General features: G+C 34.3%; 1 protein-coding gene across 1 annotated transcript; it reads right to left on the reverse strand.

Moving 5' to 3' along the window:
* Positions 1–861: 861 nt before the first annotated feature.
* LOC107454325 (lipase member H) lies at positions 862–11,472 on the reverse strand (the record flags this gene model as incomplete). The annotated part of the gene is given in 4 exon segments (XM_071184596.1): positions 862–1,216; positions 4,458–4,574; positions 5,922–6,038; positions 11,367–11,472. Coding segments are annotated over 4 exon segments (588 nt in total), but the record flags the coding sequence as incomplete, so codon positions are not given.
* Positions 11,473–13,457: the final 1,985 nt, after the last annotated feature.

The raw sequence follows: 13,457 nt of genomic DNA on the forward strand, positions 1-13,457 counted from the left end.
AAACACAGCACATAAGGATTGCATGTAAATAGAAAATCCTGAAGCAAATGAACTAACTCATTATCCAGTATGCTCATTGTCTGTCAACGCTCACATCCCTGATAACATACCCCTTTTTAACATTGACCGCTTCAGTTGTTGTTCGAATAGAATACGAAACACAATCTCAATCCTCAAGTGCAATCACATGTCGTAATGTGACATACTGTTATTTGATTTCAATTGAATGCCTACAAGTGACGTCATCATTTGTAAATCGTGGCATTTGTCGATTCAAAAGTCAATTAATTTCGACGCACACGCATGACATCACTTTTAGGTATCCTATTAAATCGGATTTAAATCGCATGGTTAAGCAAAATTAAGGCTCCTATACTATAAGAGCTGAACTATCCGCCATGTTGGGGCAGACAGTTTCGCAAGTTACGTTATGTTAGTATTAGCGTGAGAGTTTGAAGACTATTTTGATACCTAAACTTATTTATATGGGTGGTTGTGCGGCGGTAAATTTTTCAAACAGTTAAAAAAAGGCTCTGGAATGTTCAGATTTCCTTCAAATTTGAAAAGAAAGAAGAAATGGATTATAAATTGCCGAAGATACAATTAGCAGCCTGGAAGTGGAGCTCGCTTATGTAAGGAAAATACTCATTTATTTATAACTTATTAGATTTATTTAATTATATATATAGTATATTAACGATATTAAGTTGATAGAATTTGTTTCTGAATGCTTGTTTTAGTTCATTTTTTTAAAGATAAGTGAATATTCAGGTTACTTAAATTGTACAGTTTTAACTATGTCCAAAGTATAGAAATTTTCACTGAGAATTGCATTTATTAAGTATATATTTATTTAAAATATGACTTTTAAACAACATTTATTGATTTATTTACCAGTTTTGACCATTATTTTAATTATAATTTTTTAAGAACATCAATCTAATTTCGGACACTCTGTAGCTGTTGCATTAATCAAGGCAGTAAGGAAACTCGGCTGAAGTTTTCAGGTAGCATTTAGAATGGGCAGGGAGATTCGGTAACTTCTTGGAATAGAAACCCATTCTGCACACAGGTGCGCTGGAGCATTTTCCTGCGTTAAAGTCTTCATAACTATCGCAGATGCGTCCTAAGAATTGGCAGGTTTTGTTGAAACTGGCAATATAGTAGAAAAATGACAGATTGTGGTTACAACTATTCTTTTTACTCTGAGATGTCACTGAAAAGAACGAAAAATTTAAGCATTTCTCTTATTAGAGGTGAAAATAAGTTTAAGACCATTATTTATTTATTTACAAATATAATTAAGCAAGCAAATATAATGTTTCACACTTCGAACTTCGTAAAAAAAAATTTATAAACCAAAAAAACCAATAATGGTAATAATGTTAAAGTATGAGACCATTTTTTTGAAATTGGAAAAAGTAGAGAAAAATATAAATAAATAAAAATTGCTACATGTGTTAAATACTTAGAATTCACGAACTAAAAACCTTAATTTATTTATTGTAACTTTTATTGAAGTGAAACTTCTAATGCGACTTCCAACAAGGTTGCGTTAAACGTTTAACGCTACCATGGCAACGAGCGGCCTGTGATCCTTGCACGAGATTTTAATGTGAATTTCTCGTTACCTGAAGCTGAAACATTATTAGCCTTCCTTAAAGACAAATTTGGATTGGAAAGGATAAATGGTAGGAATGATCCAACAACCAAAGGGGGAACTACCATTTATGCAGTTTTTGCAAGAAATATTGAAAAAATAGAACTCAAACATTTCGTATCTTACTTTAGTTATCAAATTATCATAATCCCATTGTAAATGTTATAGATTTGGATATTTCTCCACTCGAAAATGATAATTAAAGGATTCGATCAATTATGAATTGTAAGTAATGTTAATAAAGTTTGTCTTAAAGAAACAATATGATTTCACTAAAAATTAATTTCTAACCCTTCCTATTTTCATTTCCACATTACGAAGTTTCACTTCCTCCGTGCGGAGGGACTCCACGCACTATTGTTTTTGAGTAATTTCTTTCTATGATAAAGCATATCTTCAAACAACTGAAGGACGTAAAAAAAAACATTTCTTTTTCACAGTGAGATTTAAGAAAAAGTAAATTGCTCTTCAAGTTCAAAAGATTTAACACCACTGAGCATTATTTTTGTTGAATGTAATTGGTTACAGAATGAAAAAAGAAGCAAACTCCAGGCAAAGGTATCTTTTTGCTTTCAATATCGTATCATAAGAACAAAATTCCAATTAACGAATATATAACTCCATTAATTACAACCTCAGTGCAACTTTCTAAACAATACGAAGCATTTTAAAGTTTCTAAATTAAAACTAAAGCTGCTTAAATGGCGCATTCAACAACAACTAAAGGATGCTTTAAGTAATATTCTTAAAGCAAATTTTTGGTGTAAAGATGTGTTTAAGAACGAAAAAAAATTAATATAGACAGGGCAAGTAAGTTAAGGTATTACTGATATAATTTGAGACAAAATACTTTGTAAATTAAAATAGAGGAAACGGAACATGATCACAACACAGGACTTCTTCAGAGGACAACCTACATCGCTGTTTGATCTTTTCTTAGAGTAATTGTTTAATAAAACAAAATTGTTATTCGTGTCACGAAGACCCATTTGGAAAGGAAAAAAAAATACTTAAAGTATCGAAGAAAGAAAATCCCATTCATAAAGCAATACAATCACATTCACAATACATTCACATAAAGCAAAACAAATTATAAAACGAAAATAAACAACGTATACTGATGAAAATCTCATTAAAAAATCACCTAAGAAATACCATTTCCAAACCTGCTTAAAATTGATGTAGACTAACATGTCAAATTAATATTTATAAATTACCGTTATCAGTAGAAAGGGGCACAAAAGAAACTGGAACTGCTAAATCAAAGGGTCCCACACAAAACTTATAAAAATTTTTTATCTTTCAAATTAGCTGAAAATTTAATGTGTTCAAAACATTCTGATCCAAAGTTCTCTTTTAGACTAAGTCCACAAATTGATAGATATCGAGATGCAAAGCCTCAAACATAAGTAGTGATTCTCCAATTCTCTAATATTTGATTTGCTTGAAACTCACAGAAGAGCGGGCATGCGCAAATAGGATATGGGAGCGGTGAGGTGGCGCTGTTGTCGATGTGTAGAGTGCAAAAAACAGTCGATCTGCTTAGAAGGGTAGTTGTTGTGTGGCGTTAAAGTGAGGAGTTTCGTTTCNAGTTCTTCCCAATGGTTCCCCCCCCCTGTTCCACCTATACAAAAAATAGCATGTTTCTATCAATGTCTGGCGACAGCAATGTTGTTGGCATTGGGGTGCATAAGGACAACGTTTATGTACCCCAAGGGCAACAACATTGCTGCTGTAATTAACATTGATACTTGTTATTGAATAAGCATCGGATGAGATGAATTACCATTGGGATGCGTGCCTAGTTTCAAAAGAGACACATATTAGGAATTTGTAATATGTCCCAAAACTTAGTGAGTGTACGCATCATCGTTTAACCCATCTTTGTACAGTACGAAAAATAAACGAATCACCCTGAATAATTTTTGATCTAATGATCGGATTTTCACTTTTTAGGACTCAATCTTAATGGCTCGAGGGGGTGACCTCAAATATGCTAATTAATTGGTGCAGACGATATCTAAGTGTCGAAATCACACAAAAACGAACTTTCTCTGAATAAACATACCTTTTTTTCGTTGGATACGGTTTCCTGAGCCTTAAAATGTTGAAGATAGCTGCATCAAATTGAATTCCAGAAAAGTTGGATACTTAAAATTCCATTTATCACGAACAATTCGCCTGATTTTGTATTTTGCTATATAAAATTACATTTTTTAAAATGGAGCAAAAAAAATTGTACACCTTACAATACAAAATTTTTTTTGACCATTTTTAAATAAAATAATGAAAAATAATAAATATTTACTTGAAGTTTTTTTTTTTCATAGAATTATCTTCGGATAAACAAATTTTATTATTGGGTGCAAACAATAAATGTTCTCGAGATATAGCGAAGTACGTAAAAAGTAAAATTAACATTAAGAAGTCCAAACGTTGGAACCTTCTCTTGACCAAACTGTTGGGACCATATATCTCAGATTGCGGCCACCCCCGATATTTTGGAGGTCAGAAATCCGAATCCGTTGAAAAAAAGGCATGTTTATTCAGAGAAAGAACGTTTTTTTGTGTCTGAATTCGCAACTTAAAATATAGTCTGCACTTATTAATTAGCAGATTTGAGCTCACCCTTTCAAACCATTAAGAATGAGTACGAGAACGTGAAAATAAAATCATTAGAACAAAAGTTATTCAGAGTGGGTTTTTTTCTCTTCTTTTTGGCACACTGTAAGTCACATATTTTTCAATATGAAACCGGTTGAATTACATAGGCATATTTTTTGCTTAAATGTTTTACCCGTATCAATTTCTCCAGTCTCAGTTCGAAATCTTGCTCCCTTTACACATTTTGGCTGCAATTGACCTCCATTTGGATAATAATCGATATCTGCAATAGGCGGTATTAATCCTTCTCCTGAAAAATGAATGAAAATTCTTGGACATAAAAGAATATTAAACAAAAATAATGAATTCAAAAATGCTCTTATGTTTTATTCTGAGTCACAGTGACTCTGGTGATAGAGCACTCCCCTCTCAAGGAGGTCATCCAAGTTCGAATACCTGTTTTGGCTGGTGTATACGAATTCTGCTCTTAGCTCGCACCAACCACAGTGCTGTCATAAAACATCATCAGTCCTAAGTAAATCATGGGTGAGAATCCCCCCCTTACCGTCGCGCTGACCATAAAAGGTTTTCGTCGGTTTTTGCTCCACGGAACGCAAATGAGGGTTAGTTCCATCGAAAAGTCCACTACAAAGAGTAGCTTGTCCCACATTATGATCCAGGAGTTCCTTGGTCTCCTGGTTTGTGTTCAAAATTACGAAAGCTGCAGAGTTAACATAGATAGTTGCAAACGCAGAATTGCGTCGGTTTTTCAACATCGTTTATAAAATAATAAAAAATAAAATATTTTTGATTCAAACAATTAATCGAAATAAGTTCTTGCGATATTTTATTTCAACAATTCATTCACTTTTTTCTAACTTTTTACTCTTTATGAAAAAACCCACAAAATTTGCATTAATATTCTATTATAGTGGTAACTTTCACATTTGTTAACATCAGAAAATAAATCCCGAAAAAAAATATTTGATTATTTTTTGTTTATTTATTTTGAGTTTGTAAGTTTATTTTGAGTGCGTAAAGTCACTTGATAGCAAATGTTGTTCTGAAAAAAATTAGTTTGATGTTTTGATTTGATAATTAATAAAAAAAGTATTTAATAAAAAAAAACAGCCAATCACAGTAAATGATAGCTGCCGATGGTGACAAGCAACGCTTGTAAGTATCTGAATTGTTGTATTGTGCTTGTAAGTATTGGAATTGAAACAGACAAAAAAATATTTGAATGAACACAAATTGTTTAATTATGTGTAATTATAGTGTTTTGAAAGAAAAAAAAGCGCATTTTATAATCAAAGATGCATTTTTAAATGCATTATTTTCATAAAATAATAAATAAATTTTAAGCAACTATTCCCTTAAAATTTATGTTAACCAATTAAATATTGATGGTATCTTATAATCGAAGTGAAACAATCGGAAAAAAGTTTAAATGATTTTTTTAAATGAAAGAAAAAAATTACTTTTATTTAACTTTAAAAAAAATTTAAAATTTAGATTTACCTTTCGATGCCATATAAATATTTCGAAAATTAAAAAAAAAATAACATCTTTGCATGTGAAAAGTAATTGAGGGGGGATGTTAAGTTGATAATTTAGTAACTTAACAACTTCATAAAGTAGTTTATATTAATAGTACCTTCTTTTTCTGAAATAGCTCCATTAGTATGAATTGCTTCAACGAAATAAGCGTCGGTATTCGATGGTCGCAGGAATCGTAGTATTGATTTAAACCTTGGCCCTGCAGCATCCAGATCTGTCAAAAGAATGCATTATGCCTTATTATAAATGAAAAAAACGAGTTTAAATATGCTAGTTATGCCCCATTGCACACAAACAATTATTTTTGCTAGAGAAAATTGAAAGACAAATTTAGTGATGCTGTTTCAGCTAGTTTGGATATAAATAAAATATAGCAGGCAAAAGGCTTAATTTTTCATTGACACAGTATAGTAAAAATACAACAATGTAGAAGGTAAATTGAATAATCCAGTTTTTTCAAATATCAACCGTTGTTTAGCAATGTGCAAGAAAAATTTAAAATGTTTTCAATACTTTATAAACAGTCTGACACTTCTTTGGCTTTTTGCAGTGAAACTTCATAGCTTCGGGCATAATTCATTCCAGGATGATTCATTGCTCGATTATCTTGCTTTTGGCGATTTGAAATAAGTCTAGAATAGTGAATGCTTATTAAAAATCAACTATTTAAAGTTTATTCTAATAAGCCTAAGCAAGTTCTGTCGAATTGAGTAAACCTACGCGAATTTCCTAATAAGAAAAGTGAAACTTAACGATTTTCGTGTGCTGTTTATCAAAACTCTTGTTTGTGAAGATTGCAACACCATGAAGGACTTACGCGAGTGAGCTGAAATTTTCAGGAAATGCAAAGTAGAGCATGATATGAAAATGATTAGAATTTCAGACCCGTAGCGCATGCGTATGCTGAGCAGCGCCCTCTGAACGGCGGATGGATCCGAATAAATAGACGACTGTAGCGTGGCGTGTATGGTTATCGTTGGTAATCTGCTAGTGGTAAACGTTAACTCAGTCATTACTTATGCCTCTTCGACGAAAGAGAGCGAGATTTTAACAACTTACGGAGTTTGAACGGGGGAGAATCATCGGCCTTCGTGAAGCTGGATTGTCTTATCGTGTATTAGCCGCTCGTGTGCAGCGTAACAGCAGCACAGGGATGCGTGTTTGGCAGCAGTGGACGGACGAGTGTCGGACGACTCGGAAATCCGGGAGTGGACCCCGAAATGTCACGTCAGCTCGAGATGATAGACACCTGAACCGCATGGCGCTGACGGACCGTACGACTCCCTCTAGACAACTGGCAGCACAGTGGTCAATAGCTACAGGTGCTTCATTGTTCGCTTCATCAATTCGTAGACGTCTGCTGCAGCGTGGACTGCGCGCAAAGACTCCTTTATACAGGATCACGCTAAACCATCACTGCCTGCGACTACAATGGGCCAATCAGCATAGGGACTGGCGTGCTGATTGGCAGCGCGTCGTGTTTTCTGACGAATCCCGCTTTAATTTGTGGTACCATGATGGCCGCATTCGTGTCAGACGCAATACCGGTTAACGCCACCTTCCGGAGTGCATTATCGAACGCCACAGTGGACGAACACCCGGAATTATGGTCTGGGGTGCCATAGCATATCATGGACGATCTCAATTGCTACGAATTGTAGGTAATCTGAACAGCAATCGGTACTTCAGTGAAGTTCTACGCCCCAAAGCTGTTCCTTTCCTTCAAGTCTTCCCAGGCGCTGTATTTCAACAGGAAAATACCCGCCCTCATATTTCTAGGACTGTTCAATCCTTCCTTGCATCGCGGCAGGTACAACTTCTTTCTTGGCCAGCGTATTCCCCGGATATGTCTCCGATTGAACATGTGTGAGATTTCGTTGGTCGGCGTCTCATTCATGATCCTCGTCCTGTTGCTTCTACAGACGAACTTTCCCTACGCATCCAAACAATATGGAATGCTCTTCCTCAGACAGACATTCAAAATTTGCTTGACTCTATGCCACGTCGTGTAGCAGCACTTATTGCAGAGCGTGGTGTCTTCACAAAATACTGATTTCGATCTCTTGTTATAGTTTGCTTGCTTTGAAAGTTTAATCATTTATTTGTACCACTACCACTCAACAGGGTATTAAATTTCATTCAATTATGACGATTCCTTCATGGTGTTGCAATTTTCACAAGCATGAGCTTAGATGGTGCAAACAGGAGAGCCAACTGTTGAGTTTCAATCCCAAATAATCTATGAATGGTAAAATTTGTATTCTTTGTGGTTGTAATTTAATTGTGGGCTATCTTGCAATGTGGCTTTTATTTGGGAAGATTATTGTGTTGGCAGTTTGGATGCTATATTTAATATTTTGGTAATTTGCCCAGTTCTCATAATCTTTGAGTAAATCGATCGCTAAGTTGTCAAAATTTTCTCTCGAAATGAAAATAAGGAAATCGTCAGCAAAGTTTGTTCATTACCAATTATATTTATGATGTGCCTGTTGGAGAGAAAACTTTGTATAAGATTTGTCAAAATATTTATAGATCTCACCCAATTCAATTCATCAATTATATTTTTCCATACGATGCTATCAAAAGCTCCCTTTATTTCCAAAGATATTACAACTGTATACGTGCTTTCAGATCTTGCTGCTTTCATTTATGAGTTTTCATAGCTGTTTGGATGAATTGATGTTTTCTGAAATCATGCTGAACATTATTGTGTAATTTGGTATTTTACAGGTAGACGATTAATATTTTTTTCAATAGCTTATCAAGGACCTTGCCCAACACCAGAGGTAAAAATATAGTTCTGTAGCTGTCTGGTTATTACTGATCTTTGCCAGTTTTAGGGATTAGTACAATTTTGGCAATTTTTTAGTCTGCTGAGAAGTATCTAAGTTTAAAGCATTTGCTAAGTATTTTAGTAGTAAACCATGTGGATTCTATATTGAAAGAGGCTTTAGTTATTTCCGGAGGAATTTAATCTGAGCCTGAAGCTTTATTGCTTTTTATGTCATTGATACCTTATTGCACTTCCTCTTTTGTAAATGGTTGATCAAGTTTTTATAAAGTCGGTAATGGAAATCTGTCTTCCAGGTTCTGCATAAATTGGTATTGAAGAATTGAATTGATTATGTCCTTTCGCGACTTTGTGCGAGTTTCATCTGATTATGAGGTCTTCTGTATGACTTGTTTTCTTAATTTTTCCCCTGACTATATAACAGCCAGGTCCAAAGCAATCTTACGTCTCTATATCGGATAAGTAGTAATTAAGTTTTTCTTTCTTAGTTTTTGTTATTAATTTTTCAAATATTGCTTTTTCTTTTTTATCATCGATTTTCTTTTATATCTTTCTCAGCTTGAAATAATCTTCTTTTAACTCTAAACCGTTTTCTTTCAATAGACGAATCTAAAGTCCACCACTTAAGGCTTTCTCTTTTCAAGTTTGTGGGTTTTGCATATCTTTTTCTTAAACTAATTGCGTGTATTATGATGATTTCGTTGGTGATTTTTGTGATAAAAGTATTAAGCTTCTGTTCTGTATTTATTTCATTCAATTCTTCCATAGATTGTGAAGCAATTTACGCTCAGTTCAATTTGTTTTAAATCTGCGTATTTAATTTGTATAGAAAGAGTTATTCCTTTTCTTTCTAAATCAGTGAGCATGGTGGCAAATTAATGATATCTAAAAGTTTCACAGCCCTCAACCTGCCCTAATATCCAATGTAACATTAGCTAGAATCTAATCAATCCAGAAGTGGCTGATTGCTAAATCAAAAGTGAGAGGGGAGTAGGCATCATGAAGAACATCTATATCCATGAGAGTTAAGAACTCCACAAGATCGTCCCTCCGTTTGCCTTTCATCAGACCCCACAAGGTATTTTTTGCGCTAAAATCTCATAAAATTACAATGGGATAAACTCCGGTTGGAGGGATTGAAGAAACCTCATATTAGCTTTAAAGTGATATTTATTACAACCTCAGAAGAGCCACGATGGATCAGGGGATAAAGCGTTTGCCTCCAATGAGGTGAACCGGGTTCGAATCCCAGCGATGGTCGATATGAATCCGCATCCGGCTTGCTCCGACCACAGTGCTGAAGTGAAATATCCTCAGTGGTAGACGGATCATAAGTTAGAGTCCCTTTGCCGTCAGGCTAACCGTGGGAGGTTCTCGTGGTCTTCCTCTCCATGTAACGCAAATGCGGGTTGGCTCCATCAAAATGTATCCATCGAAGACAAATTTCTCCCAATACTTGACCCAGGAGTTCAATTGTCTTCTGGATTGGGTTCAAAATTACAAGGCTTCAGAGTTGAACATTATTATTCGTAAACGTAAAAATTGGGTCGGTTGTTCGACAACGGTTTTTAAATAAAATGCAACCTAAGGAAAATTGTACCATTGTTGAAAATAATTATTATTCCTTTTAACCGTAGTATGGTTCAAATTTTTGCTTTCTTTTAAAAGCGGAAAACCAAACCCTGTTTGCCTTGAAGCATATTATTGTGTAAGGAAGTGGCACTATATTTATATTGTAGAAAATCAACATCATTATCCAAAATATCTAATAATGTGTGGCGCCAGGCAAGGTGCGTAGTCGCCGAAGGAATTAGCTGGATGACGTACACAAGATCGGCGACTTTGTGCCTTTCTTCAGTATTTAAGAAGCTTCGAACACTGCTTTGTGCACACTCATACTTAACTTATACTTTTTCTGCTTTTATCTTATTGTTATGTCTCAGTTGGTAATAAATGTTTGGCTGATTTTGTCATAGTTGTCCTCAACTTAATATGAGAGGGTTCCTCCCCCTCACTTGGTGACCCTTGTGTTCATTTATCATTTATTTATTTGTTTTTTTTTAATACGCTATTATCCGTTGTATTACAATTTGGAATAACTACTTGAATTCCGTAATGTATAATTTCCTCTCTTATTTAGTCAACTGCTTTGCTTGCGCTACTTAAAATTTAAACTTAATGCATAGTAATATCTTTTGTATTGTATTATATTGGACTGAATTTTTTTAAACATTATTATAAGAGACTTTAATTAGTTATTGAATTTGATTTTTTCGGACTTTAAATGCTGTTGTATTTATTTCTTAGTATAATATTTATAGTTCTGATACATTCTTAGTTAGGTAAATATTTATATTTACTGTGAATATATCCTGATATCCTCTAGCTATTGAATTGTTGTAATGTATATATATAACTAGTTTAGTTTGAAAATTTTCATAAGTGGATCTTTAACTGGTTAGCTTAGTTGCACCTAAAAATAGTGATTGGTAAGCGGTGAAAACTTTAGGGATTTTGAATACTATGGATTGAAAAATAGTTTAAAGAAGCATGCCTTTGTAGTTGAAGTTTTGTATAAACATAATTTTTTAACTTTCTGGATGATACCCATGAGAACAATGCTGCCAATTATCAAACAAAAAAAATCATGGAAATTTTTTTAAAGAACGCATTCCTTAGAAAATGCCCTAAGTATTGCATGTTTCATTCAGTAACTGTAGGTAAAGCATTCAAAAACTAAATTCTACTTACATGTAATGTGTCTGATATTGCAAAGAGGTTGTACAGCAAGATGAGTTAACACACACCCCAAACTGTGATTTATCAAATGGAAATAGTTTGTATTAGCTCCATGTATCTACAAAAACAAAAAATAGTATTTTTAAAATTCTTTTTTAAGTCAAGAAACGATGTACCTTTAAAATAGATCTTTCTAATTTAGGAAACAATTGGTTTGAATAGTTTCTGAATAATAGTCTGGCTTATTATTTGTAATGTAAATTTAATCTAGGACACAGCACTTCTTCAAAACTTTCTTCACTTAATAAAGAATCTGACAAAAGTAATTTTATGGTCATTTTCTATACTGTAAACAAATTATGGTTCCAAGAAAATGGGTTTGTTTGGCGAGTATTATCGTCTATGTCAACCTTCGTCTATGAAAATGTATCCCAACATAGATTCGAGTTAACATGTCTTGTATACTGGCGAATTGGAATCAAATAATTGTAGCGGTAGACACGCCAACAGACTTCCCCAACAGAATTTTATCTGTGATAGAACTCGATGAACGGATAACATTATACCCATCGCTGTTTTGTGAGAAGCAGGGAAAGCTGTATAGTAAGATAATCGGACTTTTGAGTGGTGATCTTGAAAGCTGCTCATGATCGTGGTCTCTCCTGTGTTGTCAACCTTCGTCTATGAAAATTTACCCCAACATAGATTCGAGTTAACATGTCTTGTATACTAGAGAATTGGAATCAAATAACTGTAGCGGTAGACACGCCAACAGACTTCCAACAGAATTTTATCTGTGATAGAACTCGATGAAAGGATAACATTATACCCATCGCTGTTTTGTGAGAAGCCGGGAAAGCTGTATAGTAAGATAATCGGACTTTTGAGTGGTGATCTTGAAAGCTGCTCATGATCGTGGTCTCTCCTGTGTTGTCAACCTTCCTCTATGAAAATTTACCCCAACATAGATTCGAGTTAACATGTCTTGTATACTAGCGAATTGGAATCAAATAACTGTAGCGGTAGACACGCCAACAGACTTCCCCAACAGAATTTTATCTGTGATAGAGCTCGATGAAAGGATAACATTATACCCATCGCTGTTTTGTGAGAAGCCGGGAAAGCTGTATAGTAAGATCATCGGACTTTTGAGTGGTGATCTTGAAAGCTGCTCATGGTCGTCGTCTCTCCTGTGTTGTCATTAGCAGTCGAGAGTATACCAAGGCTAAAGAGAGAATAGTAGGGCTGGTTCACTCCTTTGAAGAAACTCTCGCTGCGCCAAACCTCCAATTCTCCTCTGCGACATCACGGCGGTGCAAAGCTTGAACTTTTAATTCAAGAACGAAGCATTTGGCCTAACTAATTCCAAGACATTCGTTGTTTTCGATAATGATTTTCCTCTGTTTTTTTGCAGTGAATTACAAAAATTTAAAATTATTAACAAAATGCCAGTTTGCGCGATTGCAATTTGCAAAAATTCTGATCGAAACACAAAGGGAAAAATAAAATTTCAACGTGTCCTCTAAAGTAAATGAACAACTACCTAAAAAATGGCTTCAATATTTCAAAAGAAATGACCCAGTTAATATAAATATGCACAAATATGCAGTAAGTATTTCTTGAAAGAAGATTATGAAGAAGATATGAGAAATCGTCTGCTTGGATAGCCGATTAGAATGATTTTAAAATCTACTACAATGCCGAGAGTAAATTTTCCATTTTCTTCTTTACAAACATGTTCTTCTCTACAAGAAAGATTGAATAAACGCAAAGTGTTTGTTCAACACCTTCTAGAAAAGAGCAGGCCTCAGCACGGGTTACCATAAATATCCTTTAGTAGTCCAAACGTAATGACATATTTCGTATTTTCAACCACTGCACAGCTGAGTACCCCGAACGTAATGACATCTTTCTTATTTTTCATTTACTGCGCAGTTAACTTCGTCACATCGGACTACTAAATTGATCCGTGATGAGGTCTTCCTACTTCTTGGAGGTGTTGGTTGGTTCGTGCATTGGACAAATTAAAAACTCTAAGCCCAAAGTAAAGCAATTTAAATACTATGAATGAAATTTTTTTAAGTACATTAAATTGTGATAAAT

Source organism: Parasteatoda tepidariorum, chromosome 8 (assembly GCF_043381705.1).
Source record: "Parasteatoda tepidariorum isolate YZ-2023 chromosome 8, CAS_Ptep_4.0, whole genome shotgun sequence".
NCBI classification, from domain to species: domain Eukaryota; kingdom Metazoa; phylum Arthropoda; class Arachnida; order Araneae; family Theridiidae; genus Parasteatoda; species Parasteatoda tepidariorum.